The 20,138-nt window shown below is 44.3% G+C and overlaps 1 protein-coding gene across 7 annotated transcripts in view; it reads left to right on the forward strand.

The window, feature by feature from the left end:
• Window positions 1-20,138, forward strand: part of cacna1g (calcium channel, voltage-dependent, T type, alpha 1G subunit) — a 198,029-nt gene that overhangs the window by 143,567 nt on the left and 34,324 nt on the right. For all 7 annotated transcript variants that reach the window (XM_031804822.1, XM_031804826.1, XM_031804827.1 and 4 more), the window contains 4 exons: window positions 7,064-7,190; window positions 9,811-9,936; window positions 10,160-10,249; window positions 17,268-17,460. In XM_031804822.1, the coding sequence (XP_031660682.1) occupies window positions 7,064-7,190; window positions 9,811-9,936; window positions 10,160-10,249; window positions 17,268-17,460 (536 nt within the window). The remainder of the gene's footprint in view (window positions 1-7,063; window positions 7,191-9,810; window positions 9,937-10,159; window positions 10,250-17,267; window positions 17,461-20,138) is intronic.

Raw genomic sequence — 20,138 nt, forward strand, 5'->3', positions numbered from 1 at the left:
ACCTTGACTTTGTTGTCCTTAAGCCATTTTGCCACAACTTTGGAAGTATGCTTATGGTCATTGTCCATTTGGAAGAGCCATTTGCGATCAAGCTTTAACTTCCTGACTGATGTCTTGAGATGTTGCTTCAATATATCAACATCATTTTCCCTACCTCATGATGCCATCTATTTTGTGAAGTGCACCAGTCCCTTCTAATGCAAAGCACCCCCACAACATGATGCTGCCACGCCTGTGCTTCATGTTTTGGATGGTGTTCTTCGGCTTGCAAGCCTCCCCCTTTTTCCTCCAAACATAACGATAGTCATTATGGCCAAACAGTTTTATTTTTGTTTCATCAGACCAGAGGACATTTCTCCAAAAAGTGCGATCTTTGTCCCCATGTGCAGTTGCAAACCGTAATCTGTCTTTTTTTATGGCAGTATTGGAGCAGTGGCTTCTTCCTTACTGAGCGGCCTTCCGGGTTAGGTCGATATAGGACTTGTTTTACTGTGGATATAGATACTTTTGTACCTGTTTCCTCCAGCATCTTCACAAGGTCCTTTGCTGTTGTTCTGGGATTGATTTGCTCTTTTCGCACCAAAGTACGTTCATCTCTAGGAGACAGACCTCGTCTCCTTCCTGAGCGGTATGATGGCTGCGTGGTCACATGGTGTTTGTACTTGCGTACTATTGTTTGTACAGATGAACGTGGTACCTTTAGTCATTTGGAAATTGCTCCCAAGGATGAACCAGACTTGTGGAGGTCTACGATTTATTTTTTAAGGTCCTGGCTGATTTCCTTTGATTGTCCCATGATGTCAAGCAAAGAGGCACTGAGTTTGAAGGTAGGCCTTGAAATACATCCACAGGTACACCTCCAATTGACTCGAATGATGTCAATTAGCCTATCAGAAGCTTCTAAAGCCATGACATCATTTTCTGGAATTTTCCAAGCTGTTTGAAGGCACAGTCAACTTAGTGTATGTAAACTACTGACCCACTGGAATTGTGATACAGTGAATTATATGTGAAATAATCTGTCTGTAAACAATTGTTGGAAAAATGACTTGTGTCATGCACAAAGTAGATAGTCCTTATCACGCCCTGACCTTATATATCTCTGTTTTCTGTATATTTTGGTAAGGTCAGGGTGTGACTAGGGTGGGTACGCTAGTTTTTTGTATTGTCTAGGTTTTTTTGTAGGTCTAGGGTTTTTGTATGTCTATGTTGGCCTGATATGGTTCCCAATCAGAGACAGCTGTTTATCGTTGTCTCTGATTGAGGATCATATTAAGGCAGGCCTTTTTCCCTACTTTCTGGTGTGGGATCTTGACTATGTGTAGTTGCCTGTCAGCACTATTTTGTATAGCTTCACGTTTCGGATGTTCTTTAATGTTTTGTTTAGTGAGTTTCAGTTTATTAAAATATGTGGAACTCTACACACGCTGCGCCTTGGTCTCATTCATATGACAAACGTGACAGAAGATCCCACCAAAAATGGACCAAACAGCGTGTTCAGGAGGAATGGACCTGGGAGGAGATCCTGGTTGGAGCAGGACCCTGGACGCAGGCTGGGGAGTATCGCCGTCCGAAGGAGGAAATAGAGGCAGCGAAAGCTGAACGGCGACGTTACGTGGAGTTAAACCAACGAGGTAGGCAACAGAAACCCCAATAATTTTTGGGGGGAGGACACATGGAGCAGTCGGCGGAGCCGAGGAGCGAACCAGAGCCTGTCAGGGAGTCGGATGAGGAGCTCGACGCAAGATTCCGGAGAGAGGTGCTAGCATTGAGAGCGTTGTAGAGCAGGCGTGCTGAGGTGCGTCTCATCAGCCTGGTGTCACCTGTACCGGTCCCACGCCTCAGGTCTCCAGTGCACATTCATAGCCCAGTTTTTCCTGTGCTAGCTTGCCGGGCTGGAGTGAGCATCCAGTCAGGAAGGGTGGTCCCTTCTCTCCGCACTCGCCCTGAGGTGTGTGTCATCAGCCCGGTACCATCTGTACTGGTCCCACGCATCAGGTCTCCAGCGTGCCTCCACTGTCCAGTACGTCCTTCCGGCGACAGTTCCTAGTCCAGAGCTCCCGGAGACAGTTCCCAGTCCAGAGCTTCCGGCGACAGTTCCCAATCCAGAGCTTCCGGCGACAGTTCCCAGTCCAGAGCTTCCGGCGACAGTTTTCAGTCCAGTGCTTCCGGCGACAGTTCTCAGTCCAGAGCTTCCTGCGACAGTTTCAAGTCCGGAACCTCCAACGACGGTCCACAGTCCGGAACCTCCAACGGCGGTCTACGGTCCGGAACCTCCAACGACGGTCCACGGTCCGGAACCTCCAGCGACAGTCCCCTGTCCGGGGTCTCCAGCGACGGTGCCCGGTCCGGGGTCTCCAGCGACGGTCCCTGGTCCGTGGCCTCCGGTGATGATCCACGGTCCGGTTCCACAAAAGCGGAGGGATCAGCGTAAGAAGGGGGGGCTGCGTCCAGAACCGGAACTGCCACCGAGGATAGATGCCCACCCGGACCGTCCCCTATAGGTTCAGGTTTGCGACCGGGAGTCCGCACCTTTGGGGGGGGGGGGGGGGTACTGTCGCGCGCTGACCTTAGATTTCTCTGTTTTCTATATATTTTGGTTAGGTCAGGGTGTGACTAGGGTGGGTACGCTAGCTTTTGTATTGTCTAGGGGGTTTTGTATGTCTAGGGTTTTTGTAGGTCTAGGGGGTTTTGTATGTCAATGTTGGCCTGATATGGTTCCCAATCAGAGACAGCTGTTTATCGTTGTCTCTGATTGGGGATCATATTTAGGCAGGCCTTTCCCCACTTTCTGGTGTGGGATCTTGACTATGTGTAGTTGCCTGTCAGCACTATTTTGTATAGCGTCACGTTTCGGTTGATCTTTATTGTTTTGTTTAGTGAGTTTCAGTTTATTAAAATATGTGGAACGCTACACACGCTGCGTGGGACCACCCCGCCTTGGTCTTATTCATACGACGAACGTGACAGTTCTAACCGACTTGCCAAAACTATAGTTTATTAACAAGAAGTTTGTGGAGTGGTTGAAAAACGAGTTTTAATGACTCCAACCTAAGTGTATGTAAACTTCTGATTTCAACTGTATGTGTGATCAGCAACCTTGGGAAAATCCTCTGCATTATCATTAACAGAAGACTTGTGCATTTCATCAGTGAAAACAATGTACTGATTAAAAGTCAAATTGGCTTTTTTCAAATTACCGTACGACAGACCCCATTTTCACCCTGCACACCCTAATAGACAAACAAACAAACTAAAACAAAGGCAACGACTTCCCATGCTTTGTTGATTTCAAAAAAGCTTTTGACTCAATTTGGCAAAAGGGTCTGCTTTACAAATTGAGTGAAAGTGGTGTTGGGGGGAAAACATACGACATCATAAAATCCAGAGACAGGGATGCAGCTTAAGTCCCACCCTCTCAGACATATAAACTCCCTTTTTCAGGACCCTGTCTTTCAAAGATAATACGTAAAAATCCAAATAACTTCACAGATCTTCATTGTAAAGGGTTTAAACACTATTTCCCATGCGTGTTCAATGAACCATAAAAAATGATTGAACATGCACCTGTGGAACGGTCGTTAAGACACTAACAGCTTACAGACGGTAGGCAGTTAAGGTCACAGTTATGAAAACTCTGAAAAACAGCAAGGAAAGATGCCCAGGGTCCCTGCTCATCTGCGTGAACATGCCTTAGGCATGCTGCAAGGAGGCATGAGGACTGCAGATGTGGCCAGGGCAATAGATTGCAATGTCCGTACTGTGAGACGTTTAAGACAGCGCTACAGGGAGACCGGACGGACAGCTGATTTTCCTCGCAGTGGCAGACAACGTGTAACATCACCTGCACAGGATTGGTACATCCAAACATCACACATGCGGGACAGGTACAGGATGGCAACAACAACTGCCTGAGTTACACCAGGAACGCACAATCCCTCCATCAGTGCTCAGACTGTCCGCAATAGGCTGAGAGAGGCTGGACTGAGGGCTTGTAGGTCTGTTGTAAGGCAGGTCCTCACCAGACATCACCGGCAACAACGTCGCCTATGGGCACAAACCCACCGTCGCTGGACCAGACAGGACTGGCAAAAACTGCTATTCACTGACAAGTCGTGGTTTTGTCTCACCAGGGGTGATGGTCGGATTCGCGGTTATCGTCGAAGGAATGAGCGTTACACGGAGGCCTGTACTCTGGAGCGGGATCGATTTGGAGGTGGAGGATCTGTCATGGTCTGGGTCGTGTGTCACAGCATCATCGGACTGAGCTTGTTGTCATTGCAGGCAATCTCAACGCTGTGCATTACAAGGAAGACACCCTCCTCCCTCATGTGGTACCCTTCCTGCAGGCTCATCCTGACATGACCCTCCAGCATGACAATGCCACCAACCATACTGCTCATTCTGTGTGTGATTTCCTGCAAGACAGGAATGTCAGTGTTCTGCATTGGCCAGCGAAGAGCACAGATCTTAATCCCATTGAGCAAGTCTGGGACATGTTGGATCGGAGGGTGAGGGCTAGGGCCGTTACCCCCAGAAATGTCCGGGAACTTGTAGGTGCCTTGGTGTAAGAGTAGGGTAACATCTCACAGCAAGAACTGGCAAATCTGGTGCAGTCCATGAGGAGGAGATGCACTGCAGTACTTAATGCAGCTGGTGGCCACACCAGATACTGACTGTTACTTTTGATTTTGACCCCCCTTTGTTCAGGGACACGTTATTCAGTTTCTGTTAGTCACATGTCTGTGGAACTTGTTCAGTTTATGTCTCAGTTGTTGAATCCTGTTATCTTCATACAAATATTTACACATGTTAAGTTTGCTGAAAATTAACGCAGTTGACAGTGAGAGGACTTTTTTTTGCTGAGTCTATATCAACGAATTGGTGATACCACTAGAACAGTCTGCAGCACCCGGCCTCACCCTACTAAAATCTGAAGTCAATTTTCTACTGTTTGCTGATGATCTGGTGCTTCTGGTCCCTAACCAAGGAGGACCTACAGCATCACCTAGATCTTCTGTCAGACCTGGGCCCTGACAGTAAATGTTCCAAAAAAGGTCCAGTTGACAGGACCACAAATATAAATTCCATCTAGACACTGTTGCCCTAGAGCACTCAAAAAAACTATACATACCTCGGCCTAAACATCAGCGCCACAGATAACTTCCACCGAGCTTTGAACGATCTGAGAGACAAGGCAAGAAGGGCCTCCTTAAGCATCAAAAGGAACATAAAATGTGACATACCAATTAGGATCGGGCAAAAAATACTTGAATCAGTTATAGAACCCATTGTCCTTTATGGTTGTGAGGTCTGGGGTCCGCTCACCAACCAAGAATTTACAAAATGGGACAAACACAAATTGAGACTGCATGCTGAATTCTGCAAATATATCCTCAGTGTACAACATAAACCACCAAATAATGCTTGCAGAGCAGAATTAGGCCGATACGCTCTAATTATCAAAATTCAGAAAAGAGCCGTTAAATTCTACAATCACCTAAAAGGAAGCGATTCCCAAACCTTCCATATCATAGCGATCACCTACAGATAGATGAACCTGGCGAAGAGTCCCCTAAGCAAGCAGGTCCTGGGACTCTGTTCACAAACACAAACAGACCTCACAGAGCCCCAGGACACAATTATACCCAACCAAATCATGAGAAAACAAAAAGAGAATTACTTGACAAATGGAAAGAATTAACAAAAATAAATCTGCAAACTAGAATGCTATTTAGCCATAAACAGAGAGTACACAGTGGCATAATTCCTGACCACTGTGACTGACCCAAACTTAAGGAAAACTTTGACTATGTACAGACTCAGTGAGCATAGCCTTGCTAATTGAGAAAGGCCACCGTAGGCAGACCCGGCTCTCAAGAGAAGACAGGCTATGGGCTCACTGCCCAAAAATGAGGTGGAAACAGAGCTGCACTTCCTAACCTCCTGCCCAATGTATGACCATATTAGAGACTCATATTTCCCTCAGATTACACAGATCTACAAAGAATTTGAGAACAAACCCAATTTTGATAAACTCTCATATCTACTGGGTAAAATACCACAGAGTGTCATCACAGCAGCAAGTTTTGTGACCTGTTGACACAAGAAAAGGGCAACACCACTGTAAATACAACCCATATTTATGTTGATTTATTTTCCCTTTTGTACTTTAACTATGTGCACGTCGTTACAACAATTTGAAATGTCTTTTATTATTTTTGAACTTCTGTGAGTGCAATGTTTACTGTACATTTTTGACTGTTTATTTCACTTTTTTTCATTATCTACTTAACTTGCTTTGGCAACGTTAACATATGTTTCCCATGCCAATAAAGCCCTTAAATTGAATTAAATTGAATTGAGAGAGAGAGCAGATGATAGAATTACATTTATGGTCATCCCAAATGTGTTACACTTGTGGTGTGGTGTGGGGGAGTGGGTAGGTCCGTGAATGTGTTTGTGTGCGTTTGACCGAGTGTGTTTCTCCATATCTGTGTACTGATCAGTGTTATTGATCTGGTCTTAGTCTCAGTGTTATCTCCACATCCTCCGTATATCTTCTCTCAGTTTTTCTCTTAATGAACTATTGATTTCCTTTCACCCTCCCTTCTCGCCGAACATGAGACCACTGGACTGAAGACAAAGCTGAGCTTAGCATGCAGCCTCACAGATAGACAGTCAGGTGGTAGAGAGTGACAGACAAGTAGAAAGACAGACAGAAAGATGGACAGACAGGTAGTAAAGATACCTACTGATTAGGGGGAGAGACGGTGCAGAGAGAGAGGTGAGAAGAGGGGAAGAGGTACTGGAGGGGGGAGGGCAATTGACTGTCACTGATTCCCTGTGACAGAAAAAAAGGGCAGAGGGCTAGGACACGAAGGGTGAAGAAGGGGAAGGGGGAGGGAAAGGGAAGAGGGGGAGGGAGAGCCACAGGCGTCTCCATCTGGCCTGGCTGCTCTGTTACAGACCTAAACAACTCTTTCTCTTTCTCTCTCTCCTGCACTCTTCATCAGTCTTCTAAGTTTAACATTGTGCCTCTGTGTCTCTCTGTGTTCTCCAGTGTTATCAGCAGGGCGCCAGGTCTGAAGCTGGTAGTGGAGACTCTGATGTCATCTCTGAAGCCTATAGGGAACATCGTGGTCATCTGCTGCGCTTTCTTCATAATCTTTGGTATCCTGGGAGTACAGGTGAGAATAGACAATTTATGCAACCCATACAAAAAGCCCCAGCATATTATTATTCATTTGTAGACATTTTAAAAATAATTCCACTTTGACATTATGGGGTATTGTGTGTAAATCAGTGACACAACATCTCAATTGAATCCATTTTAAATTCAGGCTGTAACACAACAAAATGTGGAAAAAGTCAAGTGGTGTCAATCCTTTTGGGAGGCACGTGTTCCCAAAACAATAGGATTCAACCAATGTCAGGGAACATTTTCCTTTCAAGTAGTTTTCCCGTCTTAATAACTTTGGCATGAGAACTCGTCTCTACTCCTTATATACACCAAACTCTTCTCTCCACCTCAGAGTTTATTATTATAATAATGTTTTACGTTTATTTAACCAGTCAAATACCATTGAAGTTAGAAACCTATTTTTTTGAGGAGGACCTGACACACAAGAGCACAGTACTATACATTAAAAAAACAATTACAATGGTCAATACCATTTTCTTCTATCAGAGATTTAAACTCAGACAGTAACACCCTCTCCACCAGAAAAGCATTGTAGGACGATTGTTTCCCCATTTCCGTCTTTGCCCTAGGAACTGTGAATGAGAGCACTGACTGAGAGTGGAGGCTGTAGGATTGTGATGTTGTTGTTTGCGAGGAGCAAAGATATTAATGGAGTAGCCCCAAGCACTGCCTCATACACAACTATTGCTTCAGCCTTCTGGTAGGAAGGGAGGGCCACTTCACCGTGTCATATACTATAGTTTGCAGTGGCCTTGCATTAGTTACCTAAGCACTCCGCGATAGACCACTTCCAGTAGCTTAAGGGTAAAGGCGGAGGCTCGCATGTAAATAACACAGATCAAAATGTCTCTTAGACAAAATCCTTCCTATCTGACATAGAAAAAAATATAGTAAAATACAAACTCAATTTCTGTTTATTTTCCACGTTTTCAATGTGCTGTTTGAGTGGTTCTCCAGCCTGGTCCTGGGGACCCAAGGGGCTGCACTTTTTTTGCACAGTTTTTGCCTTAGCTCTACACACCTGATTCAAATCAACAAAGCTTGATGATGAGTTGATCATTTGAATCAGCTGTGTAGTGCTAGGCCAAAAACTAAAATGTGCTCCCCTTTGCGTCCCCAAGGACCAGGATTGAGAACCACTGACTAACCCAGGGGTGTCAAATTCATTCTTACATGGGGGCTGCATTCAGTCTTTAACGAGGTCCTGAAAATGTGTTATATTTCCCCACTGTCCTCTATCCATCTTTTTAGGAATGTTATGTGCTCCCTGACTGTCGAGCTTTCATTTAGATTATTATTAGCGAGCTGGACAAAGTCAAGATTTGGTCATTTTAAAGTATATTGACTTAGCCCCCCCTTCCCCAGTGTGTTTGACACCAACCCTGATCCAACCAAATGCCTAGGTACTTAGACAGAGATACTCCTTCGATCAGCTGGCCATTTAATGTTAAATGGACCCTTGAGGGACTCCTTTTGTTGTCGAAACTCTAACTTTATGCCCTCCTGAGCCACACTCTGGGTTCTGTCGGAGAGATAGTTTTGCAACCAATCCAACACTCTAGCACCAAAAACAATGTTTTCGAATCTACGCAGCAACAGGGCATGGTCAACAGTGTCGAAGGCTTTCAATAAATCAATAAAACACAATGGAGTTTGTTGTCCTATGCATCCTGAAAATCACTGATTACCTTGTTTTCAGCTGTTTTGCTCTAAAACCAGACAGATTTTGGTATAAGAGTGACAACACTATCAATGGACTGTAACTGACAAGTGGCTAATATGTCATTACCCATAAGCCCCCTCTTCTCCAATCACCCCCTGAGAGGACTTATAGGTCGTACATCAGGGAACACCTCTGAGAAAAATGTTTTGTCATGAGACATGTCAGCAGAAGAAGTGGTCTTCGAGGCGTTTCTGGGCTATAACTCAGCTGTGAGGGCTAGCCCTGCTGGTCAAATGATATAGATGGAGAAGACATGGCTGTTAATCCACTGTCCAATTTACACTAACGAGTTAGATATCCTTGGGGTCCGGGTTAGAGTGGATGAGGCGAAGCGAGAGGATTTACTCCGCCCAAAATCTGTCTGCGTGAGACAAGCCTGTTTTTGTATGGAGGTCTATAAGAGAGTGTCGAATTATGTGAGACGTATTTGATCGAATAGAAGTTGTGTAATGTTTAGGTTGTTACAAATGTACTGATATAAGTGGATGCACGTGGCAGTCTGGCAACTTTGAGAAAAACTACTTAGTTGTGCCTGTTGCTCACACATGGTATCTGCCCTCTCATTGGCTAGAATGGTCCCAACTGATCTCGCCTGCCTTCAATCATTGAGGATATGTATTTCCATTGTTAGAGCGGTCAATTGGCTATCTTATCAATATAATAGATCTTTGTCCGGGTTACTCGCTGGTGTGTGTGTGTGTGTGTGTGTGCGTGTGCGCGTGCATGTGCGTGTTTGGGGGGTGGGGTGGGGTGTCTGTGTCTGTGTATGTGACTAACAATTAGGGGAACATGCAAGGGAATCCTATCACGGAAAAACAGGAGCAATTGGAATGTACCATAATGATGGCATTAGTGTGACCATTGTGTGTGTGTGTTTTTTCAGCTCTTCAAGGGGAAGTTCTTTGCATGTCAGGGAGATGACGTGAGAAACATCACCAACAAGTCAGACTGTATAATGGCCAACTACAAATGGGTTAGACAGCAGTACAACTTTGATAACCTGGCACAGGTACGATTGTCAATACTTGCAGTGGGATGTATCTCCACCACTTTCTTTACAAAATGCTCTTGTGGGAACCTTATTACAATATTTCTCTCACCCCCTTCTCTCTCTCTCTCTCTCTCTCTCTCTCTCTCTCTCTCTCTCTCTATCCACCCTTCTATCTCGCTCACAATCTCTTTTCTCTCTCTCTCTTTGTCTCTCTTTCCCCCATTCACTCTCTCTCTCTCAGGCTCTGATGTCTCTGTTCGTGCTGGCTTCTAAGGATGGTTGGGTGGATATCATGTATGATGGATTAGATGCAGTAGGAGTCAACCAACAGGTATACAACACCAGACACACTATACATAGACCCAGTCACACACACGGCCACACACAAGCACACACACATTATGCACATCCACACATGGGAAAAGGTATAATTGAACTCATCAATGCATACAACTGATCCTTGTATAAAAGTAGAAGGTAAAGGTGTTGTAGAGAGGAAAAAGAGTTACCTTCGCTCTACTGTTGTCTTAATGCAAACTCCAACCATAAACCAATCCATTGTTTGCTTCATTTGTTTTCGCTGCTAATAACGCTGAAGCATCAATACACTGAGATTAGTAAGAGGGACCACTTTATTGTGTGCTCCCACACACAGTTGCTAGTGAAAGTTTACACACCCCTTGCACAGTCTTCACATTTGCTGCCTTATAATTACATCTAAAAACGGACTTCGTTATATATTTTTTCCTAAAAATCGACACAAAATTTTCAAAGTGAAAGAAGAATTGTAGAACATTTCCAAATGACAAACAAATGAAAAATGAGGTTGTATTGATTGCGTATGTCTTCACACCCCAGAGTTAATACTTAGGTGGAAGCATCTTTGGGGGCGGCAGTTGGTTAGTGGTTAGAGCGTTGGACTAGTAACCAAAAGGTTGCAAGGTCCAATCCCCGAGCTGACAAGGTAAAAATGTGTTGTTCTGCCCCTGAACAAGGCAGTTAACCCTCTGTTCCTAGGCTGTCATTGAAAATAAGAATTTGTTCTTTAACTGACTTGCCTAGTTAAATAAAGGTCAAATAAAAATAAAACATCTTTGACAGCCATTACAGCTGTGAATAATTTTGAATCAGATTCTTCAACCTTGCTCAACTCTTAGGGCAACATACATCCATTGTTTTTGTCAAAATTGCTCAAGCTCAGTAAGTTTGGTTTGGAATCATTGATGGAATATGCAATATTCAAACCTTGTGTCAGATGTTTTTAAGTCAGGACGGAGACTGAGCCTTAAGGAACACTAAACACATCTTGGAAAGCCAGTCTGGTGTGTCTTTGGCATAAACATAAGCGTAATTGCCCTGCCGAAAAATACAACTCTATCCCAAGGTTAGGTATTTAGAAGAACTAGTTGGGCTTAAATTTTTTATCTGGGCTTTGCTCCTTTCATATTTTATCCCAACAAACTCCCCAGTCCCTGCCGGCAACAAGTATACCCATAACATGGTGCTGCCACCACAATACAAAGGGACACTGTGTTAACAACCCTCCAGGCGAGCTTCAATGCCATACAACTCTCCTTCCGTGGCCTTCAATTGCTCTTGAATACAAGTAAAACTAAATGCATGCTCTTCAACCGATCGCTGCCTGCCCCTGCCCGGCCCGCCTGTCCAACATCACTACTCTGGACGGCTCCGACTTAGAATATGTGGACAACTACAAATACCTAGGTGTCTGGTTAGACTGTAAACTCTCCTTCCAGACTCACATCAAACATCTCCAATCCAAAGTTAAATCTAGAATTGGCTTCCTATTTCGCAACAAAGCATCCTTCACTCATGCTGCCAAAATACCCTTGTTAAACCGACTTTGGCGATGTCATTTACAAAATAGCCTCCAATACCCTACTCAATAAATTGGATGCAGTCTATCACAGTGCCATCCGTTTTGTCACCAAAGCCCCATATACTACCCACCACTGCGACCTGTACGCTCTCGTTGGCTGGCCCTCGCTTCATACTCGTCGCCAAACTCACTGGCTTCGGGTCAACTACAAGACCCTGCTAGGTAAAGTCCCCCCTTATCTCAGCTCGCTGGTCACCATAGCAGCACCCACCTGTAGCACGCGCTCCAGCAGGTATATCTCTCTGGTCACCCCCAAAACCAATTCTTCCTTTGGCCGCCTCTCCTTCCAGTTCTCTGCTGCCAATGACTGGAATGAACTACAAAAATCTCTGAAACTGGAAACACTTATCTCCCTCACTAGCTTTAAGCACCAGCTGTCAGAGTAGCTCACAGATTACTGCACCTGTACATAGCCCATCTATAATTTAGCCCAAACAACTACCTCTTTCCCTAATGTATTTATTTTGCTCCTTTGCACCCCATTATTTCTATCTCTACTTTGCACAATCTTCCACTGCTAATCAACCATTCCAGTGTTTTACTTGCTATATTGTATTTTCATTTGCCACCATGGCCTTTTTTTGCCTTTACCTCCCTTATCTCACCTCACTTGCTCACATTGTATATAGACTTATTTTTCAACTGTATTATTGACTGTATGTTTGTTTTACTCCATGTGTAACTCTGTGTTGTTGTATGTGTCGAACTGCTTTGCTTTTATCTTGACCAGGTCGCAATTGTAAATGAGAACTTGCTCTCAACTTGCCTACCTGGTTAAACAAAGGTGAAATAAATAACAAATAAATAAATACAATCAACAACATTGCATTCACTCCACATTACTGGCCTGTATGACGAAGTGAAAAGAATGAAGACTATGTAAAAGAAATCCACTACAAATCATCCATTCTGTTTGCAACAAGGCCATTAAGGAATACTATAACACAGCAAGGACAATAACTTTTTGGCCTAAAGTAAAAACTGCAGGTTTGGGTCAAATCCAATACAACACAACCCGGAGTGAAACTCCGTATTTTAAAGTATTACGGTGGCAGCATCATGTTATGGGTATGCTTGTCATCGGCAGCGACTGTGGAGTTTGTCGGGATCAAAATAAATATGAAAGGAGCCAAGCCCAGGTAGAAATGTAAAGGAAAACCAAAGCCTGGAATATAGTTTTATTTTTCAGTGAGACAATTACACAAATTCACACCAGAAGGGCTTTCCCAAGATGTGTGGAGTGGTCCTGAGTGGTCCTGACTTAAATTTGCTTGAAAGTCAGAGACAATGTTTGAATATTGCTGTCCGTTAGGGCCGGGTGCCCATGGGCCTGTTAGATTTGCCATCTGGTAATTCTGGCAAATGCCAGATGGGCTGGACCATTTTTTAGTTGGGTGGGCTGATCGAAATTGACACACACAAAAACACACAAAAATATTTTGTATATATAAAAATAAAATGGGCCGGGTGCCCATGGGCCTGTTAGATTTTTTTTTTGCAATTTCTCTGTTATTCTAATCTATAATGAGCATTTGGCTGATCAGTGGGCAATGGCCGGCCTCCCTACCAAGATGGGCCGGCCTGGTTTTCTGATAAGCCCAGCTGAGGTCATGCAAACTCACATTCAAAGTCAAACTTGGCATCAGCAAAGAGTCCTGCTCAGACTCTGTCATCAGTTAAGAAAGTCAAGATCATGGATCGTAAAAATGAAAATGGTTGCCCATAAATGTAGAAAAAGCACATTATACATTGTTATCTCACTCAAAACTTCACATTTGTGGAGCTGCCATGGTGGAAAACCATGATTTGGTCAAACAGTAAAGTGCATTATCCTCATGATTCTTGTAATGGACTGTCTACCCTGCCCCTGTGCCCTCGCTGGGGCCTGCTGGTTTGATGAGTGAGCCACTCTCCTCTCCGCCATGTTCTCGAGAGAAAAATGCATTTCAAAATGACATTTTGGGAAAAACACTACTTTGGTAGCTTTGTCCCCTTGTCCCTGTCGAGGAGAGGAGGGTCTCAGCTTTCTGTAGGTATCATTTGTATTTTTCAACTCTCAACATTCAGCTCAATAACAATATTTGATATGGCTTTGAGATACGGAGCGGTACACACCCAGAAAGCGCACCGGCCCAATGCGAGGGAATAGACCTATAGGTCTCATGGGTAGTAGCCTACAACTGCCACATTTGTTTAGGACATTACATTTACAGTTTGATGAATACATGGCTACTAGCAGCGGGTATTATAGTTATTATATTTTGAGTTTCCACTTCCTCAGGTGTTGCACCCCAAATGATTTAGCCTATGATATTAGTTAGAGCACATAAAGATGTATGTAATGCAACTCTATTGAGCAAGAAAGAAATCAGGAAATTCTGCAATCTTATTTTAGACAGTTAAATATGGCAACTCTAGTGTAATTGTCAACCCAAAATTCATGGCTGTCTAGATTTGGTTGCACATCAAAATATCTTGAAGCATGCATTCCTGCCTGGATGTGTTAGATGGAAAAAAACACATTTCTTGGGTACCTCAGCAGTCAGTATTTATTATACTTTGTAACAAAGCAGTATGAATGACTTAATAAGATGATTAGGCCGTTTCAGGATTTGTATTTATTATGGATCCCCATTAGCTGCTACCAAGGCAACAGCTACTCTTCCTGGGGTCCAGCAAAATGAAGGCAGTTATATACAATAAAAAAACACGACATTACATTTCACAACAGATTTCATAACATGTTAAAGGTGGCCACTACACACTCTACTACCACATATCTACAATGTGTATGTCTGTGCCTGTGTGTGTGTGTGTCTCTTCACAGTCCCCGCTGTTCCATAAGGTGTGTTTTTCTGTTTTGTAAATCTGATTTTACTGCTTGCATGTTACTTGATGTGGAATAGAGTACTATGTAGTCATGGCTCTATGTAGTACTATGTAGTCATGGCTCTATGTAGTACTATGTAGTCATGGCTCTATGTAGTACTATGTAGTCATGGCTCTATGTAGTACTATGTAGTCATGGCTCTATGTAGTACTATGTAGTCATTGCTCTATGTAGTACTATGTAGTCATGGCTCTATGTAGTACTATGTAGTCATGGCTCTATGTAGTACTATGTAGTCATGGCTCTATGTAGTACTATGTAGTCATGGCTCTATGTAGTACTATGTAGTCATGGCTCTATGTAGTACTATGTAGTCATGGCTCTATGTAGTACTATGCGCCTCCCATAGTCTGTTCTGGAATTGGGGACTGTGAAGAGACCTTTGGTGGCATGTCTTGTGGGGTACTTAAGGCATTTCATTATTTTTTCAGGAATCTATACTTTACTTTACTAGTTATATTTTTGACAACTTTTCATTTCACTACATTTTCCCTGAAACCCCAAAACGCGTTACATTTTGAATGCTTAGCAGGACAATGATCCAATTCACACACTTATTGAAAGAACATCCCTGGTCCTCTCTACTGCCTCTGATCTGGCAGACTCACTAAACACACATGCATCATTTGTAAATCATGTCTGAGTGTTGAAGTGTGCCCCTGGCTCTCTGTAAATAAATACAAAAACAAGAAAATGGTGCCATCTGGTTTGCTTAATATAAGGAATTTGAAATGATTTACATGTTTACTTTTGATACTTAAGTATATTTTAGCAAGTACTTTTACCTTTGATACTTAAGTATATTTTAAACCAAATACTTTTAGACATTAAACTCAAGGAGTGTTTTACTGGGTGACTTTCACTTTCACTTGAGTTATTTTCTATTAAGGTATCTTTACTTTTACTCAAGTATGACAGTTGGGTACTTTTTCCGCCATGGTTGTCAGAGCTGTGTGATAGTAGTTCAAACAGACAGCTCTGTGAATTCAACATGTCAATACTTCTCACAAATACAACCATTGACAAAGTCAATCTTTGCTCTATTTTGAGCCAGTGGAGATTGACATATTATTAATGTTAGCTCTCTGTGTACATTTAGGGGTCAGCCGTGCTGCTCTGTTCTGGGCCAATTGTAATTGTAAAGTCCCTCTTTGTGGCTCCTTACCACACCACAATGTCCACATAATTCCTTACAAGATTTAGTAGAGGTTTAGGGTTCAGTGAAGGATTTGTCCCAAATTCAATACTTTTCATTTTTGAAATATTTAGGACGAACTGATTTCTTGCCACCCAATCTGAAACTGACTGGGGAACATGACTGAAACTGACATTGTTAAGTGGGTCCAACCACATAATGGGCTGGTGCCACCAACTGTAAACATTTGTGGCACCAGTGACACCAAGGAAAAATGTTCTTCTGGAACGCTGTAATAGTAATGTGGGCTGGTGTGCGCAGTGATTGTGGGATGGTGTGGATAAAATGCAAGGGCCGAATGATTTTCCCCAGTCTGCCCCTGCTGCCTGTCAATGATTCCTAACCAAATTTACTGAGCTTGAGCAATTTTGACAAAAACAATGGGCATATGTTGCCCTGAAGGCTGGGTACCTTTGGTAGGATATTATTATTGTAGAAAAGCTTCAACCAAGTATTAACTCTGGGGTGTGAAGACATAAGCTATCAAGACATCTTTGGGGGAACGTTCTATAATGTACTTCCTCTTTGAAAATGCGGAGTAGGTTGTGTAGATCTGTAGGATTTCTATTTATTTTTATTCCTTTTGAGAAATGTGAAGACTGTGGAAGGGGTGTGTAAACCCACTAGCCACTGAATATGTACACACACACACACACACACACACACACACACACACACACACACACACACACACACACATGCACTTTTTCCTCTGTTCACTAGAGATACAGTAGCAGAACAGCAGAACAAAGGCTTGGGTGGCGAGGACCAGAGATGTGTTGATGTTTATGACACATCAGGTCAGCGTTTCTGTCTCTGCTTTAGGGACGAGGCATTGATCTCCTCTCTATAAGCTGCTTACTGTCCAAAATCATCCAACACCCCTCTAGCTTCTTCCACACGTTCTGCAGCTTACAGTACTGTGTATACTCAAACATTTAGCTTCCCGGATGTACTGTTTCGTATCAAATTAACAGTGTTGTTCATGTGTTTATTTCTGCATTCATTTCTACATTTTGTCGTGTTGACTGTAGCAGCAGGATGACGGTGGTCCTGGCAGTCACAAAAGGCAGCTAGCTGGTAGTGTGCTCCGCTCAAGTTGGATAGAGACACACACATATCCCGCTGCGCACACACTGGTTGAACCAACGTTGTTTCCACGTCATTTCAATAAAGTGACGTTGAACCCACGTGGAATAGACGTTCAATTCTGTGCCCAGTGGGACTTGGGGCTGGTTTGCATAGAGTGCACCACCACAATACTCATAACTCTGCCAAAAATGAGTGCGTGTACACAACATCATACTGTGTGTGTGCGAGTACAGTATATTACACTATACCTTGTCTATGTCTACCCCCTCCAGCCACAGCTGAACTACAACCCCTGGATGCTCCTCTACTTCATCTCCTTCCTGCTCATCGTCAGCTTCTTCGTGCTCAACATGTTCGTGGGTGTGGTGGTGGAGAACTTCCACAAGTGTCGTCGCAGCCAGGAGGCCGAGGAGGCCAAGCGCAGGGAGGAGAAGAGACTGAAACGGATGGAGAAAAAGAGACGGAGTAAGGAGAAGGAGCTGGCTGGTCGGTAGTCTTTCCACATCTTTCTGAGTCCTGCCTGGTTTGAGCTTGTTTTGGTTTGATTTGACCGAAGTCAACGGACGTAGAAACGCGCTAGACCTGGAATAGTTGCTATTTTGCATTACTGTAGAAGTGCCTTTTCTTTTTAAATGGTTTTCCTCCCTGTAGTGTCCCCGCTAGATATCCTCTCTTTGTGTGGGGGTCAGTGGCCACCCATTCTGGTCCAGGAGAGCTACTGGGTGTGCAGGATTTGGTTCTAGCCCAGCAATAATTGTAAAGCCTGGAATCAGGTGTGTTAGTGCTGGGCTGGAACAAAAGCCCACACACCCAGCCTCTCTCCAGGATCGGAGTTGTTGAGCGCTGGTCTAGTAAGAATAGACCCCCCCCCCCCCCCCTCCCCCTTTTCCCTGCCTGGCCTATCGTAGAGGGTGTACTTAGGACGTCCCCTTGGAGCATGCCCAGTGAGTACTGGTGGACGGGACTTGCATGGCGTGGTACTTTCAGAGTTAGAGGGAGGGGGGTGGGGTGAGGGCGAGGTTACATCCCCCCTATCTCCCCCCTTCCCCCTCCTCTCCTGCATGTAGTTGTAGTACATCCGGAGGGGTAGGTAGAACTACAAACCAAACTAGGGAGTACCTAGATGCTGATCTATGGTTTCCTCTTTATGAAAAGGGTTAGGATCATACGAAGGTTAGCTGATCCTAGATCTTTGCCCGGCCGCCCCTCCAGCTGTACAAGAATGGGTTACCAGATGCCCGACTTCGCCTCTCTATAGTGATTCCACTGCCTTCTAACCCCAAACATTGGAAATGAGAAATAGTGGTTATTTCAGTAGCCGTATTGGCTGTAGAGATACTTTTGGTGGATCAAAGTAAGATCATTTGGATTTGTTTTCATCGAATGTTGATGGTAGTTGACAGTGGGAATGCCTTCGGTAGTTGACCGTGCGAATCTCTTGAGAAATACAGATGGATATGGATTTTCTCTTGCAGATGTGGTGTGCCCAAAGTGCTCATGCACTCACACTCTCCCATGCTCTCACACCCTCTCACGCACATACAGTCACTCAAACAGACCGAACACACACAGTCTCCCTCTCGCTCACTCTTTTACTTCCACCCTCTTGCCCTCACTCACACACCTACGACAGGTAGCCTAGTGTTTCAGCGTGTTGGGCCAGTTACCAAAAGGTTGCTGGTTCCAATCCCCGAGCCGGGAAGGTGGGAAAATATGCCTTTCTGCCCTTGAGCAAGGCAATTAACCCCTAACAACTGCTCCCAGGGTGCCGATGATGTGGATTAAGGCAGCCCCCCTGCACCTCTCTGATTCAGAGGCGTTGGGTTAAATGCAGAAGACATATTTTGGTTGAATGCATTCAGTTGTGCAACTTGCTAGGTGTCCCCCTTTCCCCTTAAACAGGCCTTGTACAAACCACTCTCAAATGCTTCCGAAACAAATAGAGAATGAACATGCCCTCCTCTATCCGTCTCTATAATTGTTCAAGGCCCCTCATGTCCATTGGTTTCTTTCTCCGTTTCATTTTTCCTATAGATTATCTTTAGTTTATGGTTTATAGTCTCTCCTTTATCCGGTCTGTAACCTCAAGCTTGTTCTTTTTCTGTTGCTTGGAAACCATGTTGCGCACAACTGTAACTGAAGTTGTAGAATCGTTTGACAGAGTAAGAGAATGGTTGATTAAAGGTATGTAGAGGAGAGGTATACCCCTTGTGACTGGACAGGCTTCAGAATCTACACTCTGCTTTTCTGGATGGCGTAAGAGTTTGTGAAGAGAAGGGAAACATAAGTTGTTTTCTTCTGATGGGGAGGTTGCTTTTTTTTGGGGGACTCCATCTGAGTGGCTCTATTTGTGTCGCAGTCATTTTTTGTTCATAGATCTTTGGGATTTTGGGGTTTGAATATCGGGGTTTGACTGACTGTCTACAAAATCCCCAACTGAATCATCGAACCCTTATCAACTGTATCACGAGCTCACACTGGACTCAGAATAAGTGGAAAAGACTCACAGTAGGAACTAACCAGCCCACGTTGTCATCTTCATCCTTCTGCTCTTACTTCACCCCTATTTCTCCTTCTTACACTCTCTCTCCTTCGCCCATCCCTCGTTCCACACCTCTCTCTGACTAACCTGGTCTCGTTCTTCTAGATGTGTTGATGATTCCGGGGGTGAGTTGGGTCCTCTCTGAAGGCACACTGACAGGTACAGAGTTTCTAGCATGTTCTGTGTGTCCCCTACCATGGTGGTTCAGAAGTCAGGGTTCAACGTTCACGGGAGGTAGGGTCCCATCCCGCGCTCCCTACCCGTCCCCCTGCCTCTCTCTCATCTGACTCAGTCCGCTATAGACGTTTGTGGACATTTTCCTGTCGTGTGTTGTGGTTCCTTGTTCTTCACAGTGACCCACGATTCATCCACTATCCACAGCACTGTTTTTGTTACTGTACCACCAACTGTAGGTTGTCCACCCACGCTCATGCAGGAGTGTGTGTGTGTGCGTGTGAGTGTGCCTGCGTGCGTGCGTGCGTGCGTGCGCATGTGTCACAGGCACCAGATGGTAGCAGGGTAGGCTGTGAAATATGCAGGAGCAACCCTCTGTCCTCAAACCCCAGAACTCTGTCTGTGTCACTGTGTCTGCTCGATGAGA

Source organism: Oncorhynchus kisutch, linkage group LG25 (assembly GCF_002021735.2).
Source record: "Oncorhynchus kisutch isolate 150728-3 linkage group LG25, Okis_V2, whole genome shotgun sequence".
NCBI lineage: Eukaryota > Metazoa > Chordata > Actinopteri > Salmoniformes > Salmonidae > Oncorhynchus > Oncorhynchus kisutch.